At 44.4% G+C, this 18999-nt stretch overlaps 1 protein-coding gene across 1 annotated transcript in view; it reads right to left on the minus strand.

The window, feature by feature from the left end:
• Nucleotides 1-169: 169 nt before the first annotated feature.
• Nucleotides 170-18999, minus strand: part of GARS1 (glycyl-tRNA synthetase 1) — a 52718-nt gene continuing 33888 nt past the window's right edge. Inside the window, exons 13-17 of the mRNA XM_085878546.1 lie at nucleotides 4569-4654; nucleotides 4214-4323; nucleotides 3969-4062; nucleotides 3519-3709; nucleotides 170-576 (exon numbers count right to left, since the gene is read on the minus strand). Of these exons, the coding sequence (XP_085734672.1) occupies nucleotides 454-576; nucleotides 3519-3709; nucleotides 3969-4062; nucleotides 4214-4323; nucleotides 4569-4654 (604 nt within the window). The 3' untranslated portion in view covers nucleotides 170-453. The remainder of the gene's footprint in view (nucleotides 577-3518; nucleotides 3710-3968; nucleotides 4063-4213; nucleotides 4324-4568; nucleotides 4655-18999) is intronic.

The following is an 18999-nucleotide window of genomic DNA, read 5'->3' on the forward strand; positions in this document are numbered from 1 at the left end:
GGCAGACTGTCCTATCAGGGGCCACCGCAGCAATTATTCACGCCGTCGCATATAATCCTGGTACACATCCAGAGTCAGGTTTTCATCCTGAAAACTGTCAGAGGAACATTACGACCACGACAACCAAAAAGCACAAAGACAGCAGAGAAGCAGTGGACAAACACATGCATTGACAAGTTTCATCTTTACAGCTTTATTGGTCATGATAAGAGAGACAAAGCTAAATTCCATTGGTGCCCAAAAAGTGCGTCGACTTTTTAAACCTCGACTGCTTTTATGATCTCAGAAAGAAAACTCGCATTACGACGGCTTCCTTTCTGTTGGAAAGTATGGAGCCTTTTGGAGGCTTCTTTTAAGTGGCAGCACTTCATTTTGCTGCTACAAACATTCTTGGACACCGAACCATAAAACGTATCCCAACACAAGATGAAGTGGAGCCGGTTTATATTCAGTTCACTCCTCCAACTCCTTCTTTGCCGTTTGTTGTCCGACAAATATTGGGTAACGCTTCTCCACTTCGGCCCATGACAGCAGCTCATTTGACAGGTCCCTCACAACTCCTGGCAACTCAGAAATCTGCAATGTTTACAGAGCAAGCGCTCAAGCATCAAATCTGCACTTTACATCAACGCCACAAACCATCGTTATGCCAATATGAAACCGAACTGAAATTTCCAACACTCAGAATTACTCGATCACATCATCAAATATTTTCATTTTACGTGCTGTTGTGAAAAAAAAAGGAACTTACAAGATTTTTTTTTCTTTCACAAAGCCTAGGCTCATGGAAGAGCAATGTGACAGAGGGTAGGTTATATAAAGTAATTAAAGGTAGGTTAGAAGATGAATGAACAAGAGGAGAGAGAGAAGATGGAAGGAAACAGCAAATAAATAATTGGCGTCTGGTTGGGGGAGTGAGGGGGATGAATGGGGATTTTAAATATACCATCAGATATGGGGAATCCCCTGCCATTAAATGAAAAAGGTCATACATATTCCAGATAACGAGGGAGGTGAATTGGAAACAAGACACCATTTGGTCATCATCTCGAAAAAGTTCCCCAGGGGTGAGGAACGTAGTAACCAAAAATAATTGAAATCAGAAAAGCGGTTTTCCATTTATTACAAAAAAATTTTTTCAAGATGGCCACCCCAGTCGGCCATCTTGGATCCAGCCACGCACAAAATCAATATGGTTCTTCCTTTTCAGGTGGTTCATGTGTGACCCAAATTTCAAATCGATATGGCAAAAAATTTTTTTTTCAAGATGGCCGCCTCAGTCGGCCATGTTGGATCCGGCCACGCCAAAAATCAATAGGGTTCTTCCTTTTCAGGTGGTTCATGTGTGACCCCAATTTCAAATCGATATGGCGAGCAGTTTATGAGTTATCGCACTCACAGCTATAAATGTTGACGCCCGGACGGACGGACGGACGGACAGCCGGACGCCCTGGGTGACAACAATATCCCCCTTCCACCACGCGGCGGGGGATAAAAAAAAACGAACTGTGAGGGACAGAGGAGGACTTAAAGTGATGGTATGCTCCTGGAAAAAAAAACCAAGTGTAACCTGGAAGGGTGGAGGAGCAGTGAAAAGTATAAGGAGGAAGACCTCAGGGGAGGTGGTAGAAAACAGAAGAGCCACCAATCTGTTTGTGACGAGATTAAGCAGCAGGCCCGATGCTTCTTCTTTGTAGGAGATGTAAATGATGCTGACAGCTCTGGATTCCACAGCATCCGGAATCAACTGACAGGTGTGGAGAATCAGGAGAGAGTCCTCCAGTACTCATATGGGATCGTACTCCAGTGAACAATGGTAAAAGGCCATGCAAGTTGCAAGCTGCAAGTTCATATTTATGAAGCAACGACTTGACACAATGGAGAATGCCCAATCTGCGGCTGTCTTTGGAGGCTAGCTTTGATAGGTGGTCTGTTCAGGAAAGGTCAAAGCTGCAGGCGGGGCTGAGAAATTAGAGACACTGCCTTCCAGGGATCGATTGTGGAAACAGATAAATGGATTTGTGTCGACGATGCTTCCAGAGAGACAGGGTGACACAGATTTTCTGGAATTGAAAGACATGTTCCAAGGGTCAAGACCACATTCTGATCCTTTCCGTGTTAGTAGCAAGGGAATCCACCACTGCTGGCCTGCCAGTGAGACGTGGAATCATAAAGCATAATGTGGAGACCTCTGTAAAGAGGACAAAAAAAAGAAGAAGAGGGTTTTTCAAGAACATTAGAGAGGTCATTAAGGTATACTAGGAAAATGGTTGGGCTCCAATATGCTGCCTTGGGGCACTACATCATCTACGAGAAGAGGTGAGAGGATTTTGGTGAAAGCTCGAGACATCAACAGTTGGTCAATACCAGGTCCAGGAAGGACGACATACATTGAGTGGAGATGTAGGTTGAGAAGTTCACTGATTGGAATTTACCAATGATGTCCATCGAAGCAGCTGTTTCTTGCCTCCAAGCTTGGAGACCTATGATTTCACATGTTCATTTCGCAGCCAATAGTGAATGCTCAAGAATGCAAAGAGTTTCACAGGTAATCATCGGTGAGACACGGCTGCCCCCGTAGAAATTATTGGAAAATTCACTTAAGCTGCAAATGCTTATATTTTTGTGTGCATTTTACCTCTGCCACCAAAAGGTGGATGGAGGTTATCTTTTCACTCTTGTTTGTTTCTCTGTGAAAGGGATATCTCAAAATGTTATGGACGGATCTTGGTGAGTGAATTGGGTGTGTGATATGAATGAATTAATTAGATTTTGGTGAAGATCCCAGGATTTATAAAGTGATCATTGAGAGATGGGGCTAAAAATGATATATGGCGTAGTATTTCAAAAAGTTGGGGATGGATTAATTTATGACTAAACATGGTGGATGTGTTGGGTAGGTGACAAGAACAAGCTGATCAGATTTTGGTGAAGGTGCAGATGCAATTCCAGCCTATCAGTGGGCGACAAAACATAAGCTGTTCAGCTTGGTATGCGCTCTACCGCGTGCCGTTCCAGTTCTGTTGATGTAAAAGCGAAAAACATGTGACAATGGTCAGGTATAGTCATGCTCGGTTCTTTTTTTCTTTCAACGTTTGCTTTTGTTTTATCTTCACAACATACCCAAGATGCTACAAAGGCACAATAAAAGTGTTCTGTTCTTGTGTATGGCAGCTTGGCTGTCGGGTAGCTATAATTTCTTGGAAGCGCGGCTGTGCCGCTGATGTTGTGCTCCTCTACCAGTACCAGGTACTCATTTCACCAACCTCTGAAGGATGACAGACTGAGTCAACCCCACCTCGTGTTAATTCGGCGACCAACGGGGCTTGAACTCAGGACCCTAAGATCCTAAGCCAGCCACCCTAACCACTAAGCCAACACCAGGCTACAATAAAGCTAAGTGGTTGTTAAAAAAAGAGCAGCGTTTTCCCTCGTACTCAAAATTTCAAACCTCAATGCTTTTATCACTTCAACAAACCCTTCAAACGTCATGCATTTCTTTGGTGAACGTGACTGACCTCCATGCGGATCTGCCTCATAGAGTCCCGGTCTCGAAGTGTGGCCGTGTGAGGAGTCGTGTTCACAGAGTCAAAGTCGACGGTGATGCCAAAGGCGATGCCAATCTCATCGGTGCGTGCATAGCGTCGGCCAATAGAGCCGGACGAATCGTCGACTTTGTGTGAAACTCCGTGCCGAGTGAGAGCCTCAGCTACGGGAAGGTAAACGAGTACAATACATCATACCGTCATGGATACATCAAATCGAAGCCGAAATGAGAAAAGACGAGATTGTGGAAAGTAGATTCAAAACCGTTATCTCTTCGCCACCCTCCCCCAAAAAAATCAATGTTCCTTTTAAGAAGATGACCCCCCCCCAAAAAAAAATCAATGTTCCTTTTAAGAAGATTACCCCCCCCCCCCCAAAAAAAAAATTCCGTGCCTCAGCCACTAGGAATGCTCAAAACTCACAGAGTGACTTGACGAAGGGTGTGAACTCAGGGTTCTGACTCAATGGCAGCACCGAACATTTATAGGGAGCCACCACTGGCGGGAAGGAGAAGAACTTTGCATATCGAGCAACGGTCAATGGAAAAGAAAAACAAAGACAAAGGTAATCTGAGAAGCAGTCGCACGATTAAGCACAACCAACTTGACGAACATCACGTTGATCATCATTTAATATCGAGGCCCCATCGGTGACATTAGTGTTGTACCGTGCGTTGCTCGCTGCCCGGCCGAATGTTGAAGCTGTGCTCAAAGACGGTGTACATGATACGCCCGATACCAAATGATGGTTCCACTACGTTGGGCACCACTTCCTGAACTGTATCACAGCAACAACAGTTATAGTGGCAGCCATTCAGTAAAAAATGAAATGAAGAACAGTATAAAAAGAGATTTTAAAAGTCATCCTGAATCACACTTACCAAATTCCATCTACAGGTCCCTGTGCAACACACAAGGTGTGTACACCAAAGACCTCAAACAGTTTCAGACACCAATATTTACAGCAGTCCTTAACTTTGACTCTGACAGAAGCATTTCAACCACGTGCTCGAATAAACTCACCATGCAGCGTTTTCTGAAATCGTTTGACTCCCACCATGTCAGGAGTTAGTGAGAAGGTCTTTCCCCCTGCTTCAAATGAGAAGGACCTAAATAGAACACATTGGGGTCAAAACTTCTGAAACGCTATGTTTGATCAAAACTTCATGAAAACATTAAGATGAAAACTTAGATTTATGTTTGTGTAACTACCTTCAGCAGACAGTTGAATCGCACTCCTCACTCAGTTCTGTAAGTAACACCCCCCACCCCCCACATCCCCCATCCCCATTTCCTACCCACAATCTTTTCTACCCCATTCAATACTCCCGAAGCCAAATCTCTTCCCTGCAGGTTATCACTCCCCCCCCAACCCCCACTCTTTTCCTGTTCATTCTTTCCTTCACTTGTCGGAAGCCCCAATCAGTGTTGTGACAACCCTGGGTCTGGTTGGGCTAAGCCCCAAGATTACTGAACGTGAGGCCAAATTAAAACTAAGGGACAAGAACAATCAGGTGACCCCAATCAGTGTCAAAATAAATGGTTTTACGATGCCAGCAGCCCTTTTCCCACCAAGACTGAGAAAGAAGGCAACTCCACATTCACAATTAACAATGTAATAATGATGTAAACAATAACTGCAATAAATGCTACACAGGTATAGTTCAATGTACACCAAGGCACACAGGAAGAAGGGCACAATTTGGGATGGAAACCAGTAAATGACTACATGGAGTACGTACTTACCCCACAACAAACGAGAGAGTTCAATGTTCAAGTATACAACTCGATTGAGATAAAAAAAAAAAATTCTGTCTGCCTGCCTGGCAGTCAAACAAAATTTAAAATCATTCCAAACAGAAAACTTACTGTTTCAAAAGAAATCATAAAGGACACAACCAACAGGCATGAAGAACAAATATAACATGTTTGATTGGGTGATGTAATAGACACCGGGTAAAATGGCGATAAAACCTGGAATTAATTTATACACCTTTAAACCTTTATTAGCCCCCATTGCTGTTAGTCTGAAATGGGGGCTTATGGTTTTTGGTCTCGCTTTTCGTGTATATGTGAGTGCGTCCACAACCACAACTCGGACAAGTATGTACCGATTTTATTCGTACTTGGCACAAAGACAACACACGATGGTTTACAAAAACACATCATTTTGTTACTGACGGTCATTTTGTTATGGCGGTGCTGCGACAGCAATTTATTATATTTCAATACAAATATATATATATATATATAGTTGTGGTTCGGCGAAACCGCATGCCTTTAAGGCAACGGCACCCGACATACAGTGATCCCCAGGCAGTTATTTCATCAGTATTAGTGCAGTCAGATCTTCCCCTCATGTCCAATGGGTTCACGGGACGAAGTGCGTTGCGTGGGTCTGATAGCTAGGTCTAATTGTATCTCCATCTGCCATTCAATCCAGATTTTCATTCCAACCCTTTCCTTTTATCAATGATGCAAAGCAAAGTAGGCACCGCAACCAGGCAGCTGCCTCTGAAAATGACAACGAGGAGAAACTTTCCACCTACACTGTACAGGATGCGCATGGAGCGCCCTTTCATTTGAATCTACGCGCCAATTTACAATGCGTCTCACCTTGCTCAACCTCCGCTCAGCAGAAGCACCACCTCGACCAACAATATCTCCCGCACACAGGAAAAATCACCCCGCGTCTCAAATCTCCATGCGTCGATGCAAGTTGCCACCAAACGAGCGTGCTGCGTGGATCAGGCCACTTGGACCACGTGGTGCGGGGACGGGCCAAGCACGTGAACAGCACCAACCGCAGCTCGGCGGGGGTGCCCTGAACAGGCATGTGGGACCGACACGACCCTCGTCCAGTCGCCAGAACACGACCCAGGAGTTCGGCCACTTCTGGCCCTAGTTAGGGTATGAATGAGGCCACTTCCAGCCCCAGGAACCTGGCAGGGCAGGTCCAAGATCCAATGGAAGGACACGATTCGAATGACAGCGCGTCACTTCGGGTCGTTGCCCCACCTTTCGCCCGGGGCTTATAAAAGGCAGATCACGAAGCTGTCCGCCCTCTCTCTCCTGCCTTCCCTCGCACTGTCTCTGCCTCTCTGCTCCATCCTCTCTTCACTGCACCTCGTTGTCTGCCTTTCGCTGCATCTACACTTAGGGTTGATGTGCGAAAAACGTTCTTCTGGACAAGTGCGGAGCATGCATTTCCACAAGCCCAGGCAAAGTGATCAAGCAAGAGATAACACGCCGACTCTTAAGGTGGGATCACTCAAGCGGAGCATCCCCCAAAGCGTACTGGGCTATGCGATCGGCAGACTGCGCCAGGTATTGAGAGGCCGTTAGTTCTCATCTGCTCTCCTTCCTTCTGGCTAACTAATCTTCATCGGGACTGTGTGTGTGTATATACAGTGGGGAGAACAAGTATTTGATACACTGCCGATTTTGCAGGTTTTCCCACTTACAAAGCACGTCGAGGTCTGTAATTTTTATCATCGGTACACTTCAACTGTGAAAGACGGAATCTAAAACAAAAATCCTGAAAATCACATTGTATGATTTTCAAATAATTAATTTGCATTTTATTGCATGAAATAAGTATTTTATCACCGACCAACCAGTAAGAATTCCAGCTCTCACAGACCTGTTAGTTTTGTCTTTAAGAAGCCCTCCCATTCTCCACTCATTACCTGTATTAACTGCACCTGTTTGAACTCGTTATCTGCAGAAAAGACAGCTGTCCACACTCAATCAATCAGACTCCAACCTCTCCACAATGGGCAAGACCAGAGAGCTGTCTAAGGACATCAGGGACAAAATTGTAGACTTGCACAAGGTTGGGATGGGCTACAGGACAATAGGCAAGCAGCTTGGTGAGAAGGCAACAACTGTTGGCGCAATTATTAGAAAATGAAAGAAGTTTAAGATAACAGTCAATCTCCCTCGGTCTGGGGCTCCATGCAAGATCTCACCTCGTGGAGCCTCAATGATCATGAGAAAGGTGAGGGATCAGCCCTGAACTACACAGCAAGACCTGGTCAATGACCTGAAGAGAGCTGGGACCACAGTATCAAAGAAAACTATAAGTAACACACTACGCCGTCATGGATTAAAATCCTGCAGCGCACGCAAGGTCCCTCTGCTCAAGCCAGCGCATGTCCAGGCCCGTCTGAAGTTTGCCAATGACCATCTGGATGATCCAGAGGAGGAATGGGAAAAGGTCATGTGGTCTGATGAGATCAAAATAGAGCTTTTTGGTTTAAACTCCACTCGCCGTGTTTGGAGGAAGAAGAACGATGAGTACAACCCCAAGAACACAATCCCAACCGTGAAGCATGGAGGCGGAAACATCATTCTTTGGGGATGCTTTTCTGCAAAGGGGACAGGACGACTGCACCATATTGAGGGGAGGATGGATGGGGCCATGTATCGCGAGATCTTGGCCAACAACCTCCTTCCCTCAACAAGAGCATTGAAGATGGGGCGTGGCTGGGTCTTCCAGCATGACAAGGACCCGAAACACACAGCCAGGGCAACTTAGGAGTGGCTCCGTAAGAAGCATCTCAAGGTCCTGGAGTGGCCTAGCCAGTCTCCAGACCTGAACCCAATAGAAAATCTTTGGAGGGAACTGAAAGTCTGTGTTGCTCAGCGACAGCCCCGAAACCTGAAGGATCTGGAGAAGATCTGTATGGAGGAGTGGGCCAAAATCCCTGCTGCAGTCTGTGCAAACCTGGTGAAGAACTATAGGAAACGTCTGATCTCTGTAATTGCAAACAAAGGTTTCTGTACCAAATATTAAGTTCTGTTTTTCTGATGTATCAAATACTTATTTCATGCAATGAAATACAAATTAATTATTTAAAAACCATACAATGTGATTTTCAGGATTTTTGTTTTAGATTCCGTCTTTCACAGTTGAAGTGTACCTATGATAAAAATTACAGACCTCTACGTGCTTTGTAAGTGGGAAAACCTGCAAAATCGGCAGTGTATCAAATACTTGTTCTCCCCAATGTATGTGGCGCCTGTTGTAGCTTAAATTAAGGTTGTAGAAAATATAATGGAATAAGTCTCCTGTGTGTCTGCTTTTGTAAATTGCTTGCCTTTTGCTGCACCCCACAAATTCCTTGCTGTCTCTGCTACACATATTAATAAACCATATTCACTGTAGAACATACCTTTCCCCACTGATTGTAAATAAATGCTTTGTATAGAAATGTTCCCAGCTCATTTTTGTGTTTTCCTTCATTGGTCAAACATGGTCCGTGTCCAAGCCTGGCCGGGACGTTATTCTCCAACGATCTGTTTCCTCGCCAAGTACGTCTTAGGCAGTTACGCTCTGCTGCATCTGATCCAGTGAGGTGATCTGATTTGATGAAGGCGTACCAACGGCGTGTCCCCCGGTAATTAGATCACGTGTCCATTTTAGGTAACCGGTTCCATTAAACGGAGGACCCTAAGTCACGAAGTTGAGTTAACGGCATTCACAGTCGATTAGCGACCTGCCGAGTCACGGAGTTATCCGTGTGCGACGGCCTGCAATTCCGGAGAGTCTGGTGGGAACCCGAGGTAGATTCCCCCCCCCCCCCACTCCTCGTGGTCATCTCGCCCTGACCCCGCAACAATATATATATATATATATATATATATATATATATATATATATATATATATATATATATATATATACATATACATATACATATACATACACACACATACAGTGGGGAGAACAAGTATTTGATACACTGCCGATTTTGCAGGTTTTCCCACTTACAAAGCACGTCGAGGTCTGTAATTTTTATCATCGGTACACTTCAACTTTGAAAGACGGAATCTAAAACAAAAATCCTGAAAATCACATTGTATGATTTTTAATTAATTGATTTGCATTTTATTGCATGAAATAAGTATTTGATCACCTCCCAACCAGTAAGAATTCTGGCTCTTACAGACCTGTTAGTTTTGTCTTTAAGAAGCCCTCCCATTCTCCACTAATTACCTGTATTAACTGCACCTGTTTGAACTCGTTATCTGCAGAAAAGACAGCTGTCCACACTCAATCAATCAGACTCCAACCTCTCCACAATGGGCAAGACCAGAGAGCTGTCTAAGGACATCAGGGACAAAATTGTAGACTTGCACAAGGCTGGGATGGGCTACAGGACAATAGGCAAGCAGCTTGGTGAGAAGGCATCAACTGTTGGCGCAATTATTAGAAAATGAAAGAAGTTCAAGATAACAGTCAATCTGCCTCAGTCTGGGGGTCCATGCAAGATCTCACCTCGTGGAGCCTCAATGATCATGAGAAAGGTGAGGGATCAGCCCAGAACTACACAGCAGGACCTGGACAATGACCTGAAGAGAGCTGGGACCACAGTATCAAAGAAAACCATAAGTAACACACTACGCCATCATGGATTAAAATCCTGCAGCACACGCAAGGTCCCTCTGCTCAAGCCAGCGCATGTCCAGGCCCGTCTGAAGTTTGCCAATGACCATCTGGATGATCCAGAGGAGGAATGGGAGAAGGTCATGTGGTCTGATGAGACCAAAATAGAGCTTTTTGCTTTAAACTCCACTCGCCGTGTTTGGAGGAAGAAGAACGATGAGTACAACCCCAAGAACACCATCCCAACCGTGAAGCATGGAGGTGGAAACATCATTCTTTGGGGATGCTTTTCTGCAAAGGGGACAGGACGACTGCATCGTCTTGAGGGGAGGATGGATGGGGCCATGTATCATGAGATCTTGGCCAACAACCTCCTTCCCTCAACAACAGCATTGAAGATGGGGCGTGGCTGGGTCTTCCAGCATGACAAGGACCCGAAACACACAGCCAGGGCAACTTAGGAGTGGCTCCGTAAGAAGCATCTCAAGGTCCTGCAATGGCCTAGCCAGTCTCCAGACCTGAACCCAATAGAAAATCTTTGGAGGGAGCTGAAAGTCTGTGTTGCCCAGTGACAGCCCCGAAACCTGAAGGATCTGGAGAAGATCTGTATGGAGGAGTGGGCCAAAATCCCTGCTGCAGTCTGTGCAAACCTGGTTAAGAACTACAGGAAACGTCTGATCTCTGTAATTGCAAACAAAGGTTTCTGTACCAAATATTAAGTTCTGTTTTTCTGATGTATCAAATACTTATTTCATGCAATAAAATGCAAAATAATTATTTTAAAATCATACAATGTGATTTTCAGGATTTTTGTTTTAGATTCCGTCTTTCACAGTTGAAGTGTACCTATGATAAAAATTACAGACCTCTACGTGCTTTGTAAGTGGGAAAACCTGCAAAATCGGCAGTGTATCAAATACTTGTTCTCCCCAATGTATGTGGCGCCTGTTGTAGCTTAAATTAAGGTTGTAGAAAATATAATGGAATAAGTCTCCTGTGTGTCTGCTTTTGTAAATTGCTTGCCTTTTGCTGCACCCCACAAATTCCTTGCTGTCTCTGCTACACATATTAATAAACCATATTCACTGTAGAACATACCTTTCCCCACTGATTGTAAATAAATGCTTTGTATAGAAATGTTCCCAGCTCATTTTTGTGTTTTCCTTCATTGGTCAAACATGGTCCGTGTCCAAGCCTGGCCGGGACGTTATTCTCCAACGATCTGTTTCCTCGCCAAGTACGTCTTAGGCAGTTACGCTCTGCTGCATCTGATCCAGTGAGGTGATCTGATTTGATGAAGGCGTACCAACGGCGTGTCCCCCGGTAATTAGATCACGTGTCCATTTTAGGTAACCGGTTCCATTAAACGGAGGACCCTAAGTCACGAAGTTGAGTTAACGGCATTCACAGTCGATTAGCGACCTGCCGAGTCACGGAGTTATCCGTGTGCGACGGCCTGCAATTCCGGAGAGTCTGGTGGGAACCCGAGGTAGATTCCCCCCCCCCCCCACTCCTCGTGGTCATCTCGCCCTGACCCCGCAACAATATATATATATATATATATATATATATATATATATATATATATATATATATATATATATATATATATATATATACATATACATATACATACACACACATACAGTGGGGAGAACAAGTATTTGATACACTGCCGATTTTGCAGGTTTTCCCACTTACAAAGCACGTCGAGGTCTGTAATTTTTATCATCGGTACACTTCAACTTTGAAAGACGGAATCTAAAACAAAAATCCTGAAAATCACATTGTATGATTTTTAATTAATTGATTTGCATTTTATTGCATGAAATAAGTATTTGATCACCTCCCAACCAGTAAGAATTCTGGCTCTTACAGACCTGTTAGTTTTGTCTTTAAGAAGCCCTCCCATTCTCCACTAATTACCTGTATTAACTGCACCTGTTTGAACTCGTTATCTGCAGAAAAGACAGCTGTCCACACTCAATCAATCAGACTCCAACCTCTCCACAATGGGCAAGACCAGAGAGCTGTCTAAGGACATCAGGGACAAAATTGTAGACTTGCACAAGGCTGGGATGGGCTACAGGACAATAGGCAAGCAGCTTGGTGAGAAGGCATCAACTGTTGGCGCAATTATTAGAAAATGAAAGAAGTTCAAGATAACAGTCAATCTGCCTCAGTCTGGGGGTCCATGCAAGATCTCACCTCGTGGAGCCTCAATGATCATGAGAAAGGTGAGGGATCAGCCCAGAACTACACAGCAGGACCTGGACAATGACCTGAAGAGAGCTGGGACCACAGTATCAAAGAAAACCATAAGTAACACACTACGCCATCATGGATTAAAATCCTGCAGCACACGCAAGGTCCCTCTGCTCAAGCCAGCGCATGTCCAGGCCCGTCTGAAGTTTGCCAATGACCATCTGGATGATCCAGAGGAGGAATGGGAGAAGGTCATGTGGTCTGATGAGACCAAAATAGAGCTTTTTGGTTTAAACTCCACTCGCCGTGTTTGGAGGAAGAAGAACGATGAGTACAACCCCAAGAACACCATCCCAACCGTGAAGCATGGAGGTGGAAACATCATTCTTTGGGGATGCTTTTCTGCAAAGGGGACAGGACGACTGCATCGTCTTGAGGGGAGGATGGATGGGGCCATGTATCATGAGATCTTGGCCAACAACCTCCTTCCCTCAACAACAGCATTGAAGATGGGGCGTGGCTGGGTCTTCCAGCATGACAAGGACCCGAAACACACAGCCAGGGCAACTTAGGAGTGGCTCCGTAAGAAGCATCTCAAGGTCCTGCAATGGCCTAGCCAGTCTCCAGACCTGAACCCAATAGAAAATCTTTGGAGGAAGCTGAAAGTCTGTGTTGCCCAGTGACAGCCCCGAAACCTGAAGGATCTGGAGAAGATCTGTATGGAGGAGTGGGCCAAAATCCCTGCTGCAGTCTGTGCAAACCTGGTTAAGAACTACAGGAAACGTCTGATCTCTGTAATTGCAAACAAAGGTTTCTGTACCAAATATTAAGTTCTGTTTTTCTGATGTATCAAATACTTATTTCATGCAATAAAATGCAAAATAATTATTTTAAAATCATACAATGTGATTTTCAGGATTTTTGTTTTAGATTCCGTCTTTCACAGTTGAAGTGTACCTATGATAAAAATTACAGACCTCTACGTACTTTGTAAGTGGGAAAACCTGCAAAATCGGCAGTGTATCAAATACTTGTTCTCCCCACTGTATATATGTATATATATATATATATATATATATATATATATATATATATATATATATATATATATATATATATATATATATATATATATATATATACATACATATACATATGTTTGTCAGATCAGTCAGGTTTCTTGACTGCCACTGGTAACATGTAACCCAGTTAGCTCTCATACGAGACTCAACAAGGTATACAAAATAAAAAAAATAAAAAAATAAAAAACCTGCTTCCTGCCGCATGGTCGGGTTGGCGGCGACTAAACCGACACCCCTCACTGGCTCGCCAGTGGGAGGGTGACTGACACCCCTCCAGGACAAAAAACAATACCTCCCAAAGGGCAGACGAGCTCCTTTCGGGAGCCAACGGCCATCCAGTCAGGAGATGGTGTCTCCGAAAAAACAGCCATCCGGTTAGACCGGTTTTTTTTTTTTTAGGTAGAAGATTGTTGACAGCAACCGCCCAGATTGGTACTGTTGTGGGCCGGGTTCGACTGCGAGCACGACCGCTAGCTGGAGCAGCAGAGTCGACTCCACCGAACATATACATATACCGGAATTCAGATCACGGAATTCAGATCTTCTTAAAGACAACATATACATATACCGAACATATACCGGAATTCAGATCGTTACCCTCGGATAACTCCGAAGGTACGGGTCCCTTACAGGACCGTGAATTGTTAATAATTCAGCCACGTGGGACAGAGTTATTTGCAAATCTTCAAAATACCTCAAGACCCACGTGGCGAGCTACCGAGGAATTCACACCCTCGACGGAGCTCGAATGGGACGAGCCGTAACCGTGCTCGACCCGTGCGTAACCCAAGTGGATGGTTACCAAGGTCCCGTCGGTCCAAATGCACAACTACTGCAGCAATGGCCTTTTTAATTCTCCCAACACGCACCGTGCTAAACCAATGAAGGAAAGGACAGAAACGAGCTGAAACATTCAACAAATGGATATTTATTTACAATAGGGGGGAAGGAACACGGAAGAGCAGAGTTAAACCGACTATAAGAAATGAAATCAATGTACAAGCAAAAGCACTTTACAATTCTGACTTATATATGGGCCCACACACAGATTCACACCCAAGAGAAATGGACCCCAATGGTCTTTATTCGGCTCTCCAACCGCGGAGGATAGTTCGACTGGGAGTCAGGACGGCTGGCTACCTAGCCGCAAGGGCACGGCTGGACATCCACCCCTTCCCGGAGCTCCGGTCGCCAAAAGACGGAGCAGGGCAGCCAGACGCAGACCAGGGTCAAGATGAGATCAGAGAACCAGAACAGGGCCAGCGACGAGACGAGAACAAATACCAGACCAGCGCCAGTGACGAGATGAGATCAGAGAACCAGACACGAGATGAGAGCAGACACCGCGACAGGACGAACCCAGACCACCAGACACTGTGCCGTCTATTCCTTTTTCTCTCTAGCGTCGGGGGTGGGGGGGGGACGTGTCTCACCCCTCCGCACACCTCATTCACCAGGGAAATCCATAGTCTTTCCATGATTGGTCGGGGGTGGGGGGGTATCGGGGCGTCTCGATTCCTCGCCCCCCCCCCCGAAGAGGCTTTGCTTCTCGTGGAGCCCGCTCTGCGCCCATTGGCTGAAAGATGACGCATTCTCTCATTTGGCGCCAGGCCAGAACGAAACGCTTTGTGAGCGCACGAACAGCGCGAACAATTCCTCGAGCAGTGTTGTTGTTGGCGTCGTCATAAGTGTAAAAATCCTATCTATAAAATAACTTTGCAGTGCATGTACACGTCATTCCCATTAGACATAGGGGATGGATTCTAACTATAAACACACACTTATCGAAATAACTAAGCTACGGGGACGGATGTCTGTCTGTGTGCAGAAGGCTTCCAAATTAGTAACAGTACTACCGGTCCGACTTGGGAGCGTTAAAGTTGTGCCCGGAACCCTATTTCACTCTCTGTGTCAGGACTGCTAATCTTACTTTTTGTGTCACTCAAACTATAGCTACCGGGCGAGCTTCAATCTCTCTTTCTTGCAAACAAACATCATATACTTTTCATCATACATTTCTCTTACTCATTCATTTTCCCTCCTCACTTTATTCATGCAGTTCTTTTATTTAAGGCTTGGCCTCGATGAGGACGATTCAGTCTGTGCCTGGAGCCTTCAACATAAATATAGAGTGTCCCCAAAAAAATACAACTTTTAAAATGTTTCGTTTAATCCTAAAAAAGCAGTAATTTTGTCACCAATGCTTCATTTCTTGTTGCAGAGACCCTGAAGTTTATTTTGATACCAAGCAAGCACCAGAAAAATGCCAAGACTGACCGTACAACAACGGATGAAAATTGTTGAACTCTGGCACCAGACGAAAAGTGTCATACAGGTGCAACGTCTTTACTCGAGACATTTCGGTATCCACTTGCGCCATGCACCAAACTTTCGGACAATAAAGTGCACCATCGCAAAGTTTACCAATGTGGGAACCATCTGTGACCTTCCCAAGGGTCACAGTGGTCGGAAGAGGACAGGTCGTAGTGAAGAAAATGTGGAAATGGTGAGACAGGCGGTCGTTCAGAGTCCCAAAAAAATCGATTCGACGACTTTCTGCCGAGACAAACATTCATAAGAGCACCGTTCAGAGGATCCTTCGCCAAGACATTCATGCCTTTCCATACAAAATTCAAACGGAAACGGTGCTTACTGATCAACAGAAACGCAAACGACTAGACTTTGCAAATTGGTTCTCAGGAAAGTTGGAGGAAGATGCAGACTTCCTCAAAAAAACTTCACATGATGGACGAATGCCATGCTCACTTGTCTGGGGAAGTAAACAAGCAAAACTTTCGGTACTGGGGAACTGAAAATCCTGGTAATACTTCAACTGAACTGGTGCCTTGATCTGTTCTCAAAGTCACCATGTGGGTGGCGGTTGGTTGGTATGGGATAATTGGTCCATACTTCTTTGAAGATGACCAGGGAAGCACTTGCACGGTAAACCAGAGGAACTATCGCGAAATGATTCAGGAATTCTATCTGCCTGAGCTACGTACTCAGGCCCAAAGGAGAAAACCTGATCCAGATGAGAACCCAGTGGTTCCAGCAGGATGGGGCATCGCCCCCATACAGCCAGGAAAACAAGGGGTTTTCTCAACCAACATTTTGAGGGCCGCTTTATCTCCCTCTACGAAGATGTTGAGTGGCCACCGTATTCCCCTGACGTTACTCCTCCAGACTTCTTCTTGTGGGGGTATCTCAAGGACAGGGTCTCTGGAAACCCTAGGCCTCAGACTCTTGATCAGCTGAAGGAAAACATCCACCGAGAAATCCAGAACATTCCTCAGGAAACGTTTCCCAAAGTGATGGAGAACATGACAATGCGTTTACAGGCAGTGATCGGACAACGTGGAGCCCACATCGAACATGTGGTCGAAAAGAAAACGACGATTCCATACCAAAATTAAAATTTTTGGTGGCAATTTTGACATTGGTACAATAAACTTCAACCTTTCAGCTTTCTATCCAGCCATATTATATCTTTAGAAAAAAATGTTATGATCATCCTCTTTGCAAATGAAAAGTTGTATATTTTTTTGGGACACCATATATATATATATATATATATATATATATATTTATATATATATATATATATATATATATATATATATATATATATATATATATATATATATATATATATATATATATACATACAAATACATATACACATACACAAGTCATATACGCGTGCGCACGCACACGCACGTATACACACACGCGCGTACACACACACACACGCGCGCACACACACACACACACACACACACACACACACACACACACACACACACACACACACACACACACACACACACACACACACACACACACACACACACACACACACACACACACACACACACACACACACACACACACAGCGAAACTGCAAGTTTGTGTTCCATTTCGTGTTCTCCAGTGTTCAAAATATAAAATAAAACTGAAATAAAGTTGTTCCTCAACCACAGTCTGTGGACAGACATAAAGTGAACCAATTGCTTCACCCTTCATTTGGCTTCGTGTGTTGGGTAATAATCTTCTCCCTCCCACCCCTGCTATCGCCACAGATCCGCATAGACGGGTTTGGTGGGAATAGCTGGACCCCCACCGGTAAACCTCTTTGAACTCCCTCTCTAACAATTGCAACACCCCCCCCCCCAACCCCACTCCGACTCTAACTTCAATGAAGGGGCATCCTCCTTGCACCTGGCTGCTCAAAGGCTCGGGCAAGGCACACCTGTTGTTGTGTTTCGCGTTCCCTCAAATTGAGAAATGCCCCTCCCCCAAGGTCACATGGGACCACGGGGAATGATAAAATAAGAATAATGCTTGTGGTGGGGTAAAAGGGGAAACTGGATCTGTGGGACACGTTGCCTCCTGCGCTATTACATCTCATCGATATACGTAACTTCACAAAATACATTCAGTTCATTGAAGGAGCATCATGTGCAAGAACAGAAGTAAAACTGGGGGGGGGGGTAACCACTCCTCAGGTATGCCTTCAAATGTTCCCATTTTAACTTCTGCTTGCTGGCTCTTCCATGAGTCTCAATATTCGAAATAAACAAACAAAATACATAAAGGGAACAGGAGATGTTATAAATGAAAGCCCGATGGCAGCCATAAAAACAGTCGTCTAAAAGTTATCAATGCGTAACTTTCAATCTCAACCAAAGACCAACCCTTCCCTCTCGCCGGCACCATGGTCCATGGTCAAATTCCAAGTTCTGCCCTAACCGACAGAGGGCATTGCATCAGCAACAGAGCCAAACCCTCAGCCAATGACACTACCCCACTGCCTTATGTTGCAAATGAAAGAAAAATAGCAATACTTCCCAATAAATATTATGGTGCATCGACTTTGCAGATACGTGGATTCTATCCTGGTCCACAAAGCCACAGGTGAGAAGCGGATACAAAGCTATATGTTAACTTCACCTCTATCATTGTTACAAACTGCAAACTGTCCAAACACGCCCCTCCCCCCACCCCCAACTCCTTTTTATTATTCAAAATCAAAAGCACACTCACAAAAACCATTGCAGACTCTTGCCAGGACTTGTTTTGTGTGGTGTATTTTGTGTGGCACGTAATTAATGAGACATAATTAGAACTGCCACTTTATAATTTCTGGCAGTGATTGGTTACCAAGACGTCCCCCTTTGATTGGACACCTGACCCTGACCCATGCCGTTTATTATTTTTATTCAATTGAATTCAGAATGGGATTAAAATAAATATTCAATTGACTTTAGAATGGGATTAAAACAAATTATTTCACCTCTTATACAAGCCACGATATTGTATACAAAAAAAAATTGTAATAAATTTCAAATCAAATGGAAGACCAAATATGTACGGTCCTACATTGAAGTCATAAGAAGGAACCCAAACAAGCAAAAAGCAAAGATGAAGTCATCAGAAGGAACTGGGATAGGATTCACATTTCAGCTGCAACTCCTCTACCCTCAACCCCATCCAGGCACAGCCAGGTGAGCCTTATTCAAAATAAAATAAAAACCCAGATCAAAAAAATTAAATAATTCTGCCTGCCAGACCATGTGTCCGATCAAGTTGAAATTTGAACATCTATTCCCCATCACTACTCGATCATAAATGTGAAGTTCACATCGATTGACTATGTGGTTCCAAAGAAAACATTATTTAATATTTTTCTTCAATCCAATATGGCTGCCAAACCATGTGAGCTATCAATGATTCCTGAACAAAGTTGTAGACTCATTGCTGAGGAAACATTTTTGTG

Source organism: Eptatretus burgeri, chromosome 4 (assembly GCF_056783735.1).
Source record: "Eptatretus burgeri isolate ZD-2024b chromosome 4, Ebu_testis_v1, whole genome shotgun sequence".
Classification (NCBI taxonomy): domain Eukaryota; kingdom Metazoa; phylum Chordata; class Myxini; order Myxiniformes; family Myxinidae; genus Eptatretus; species Eptatretus burgeri.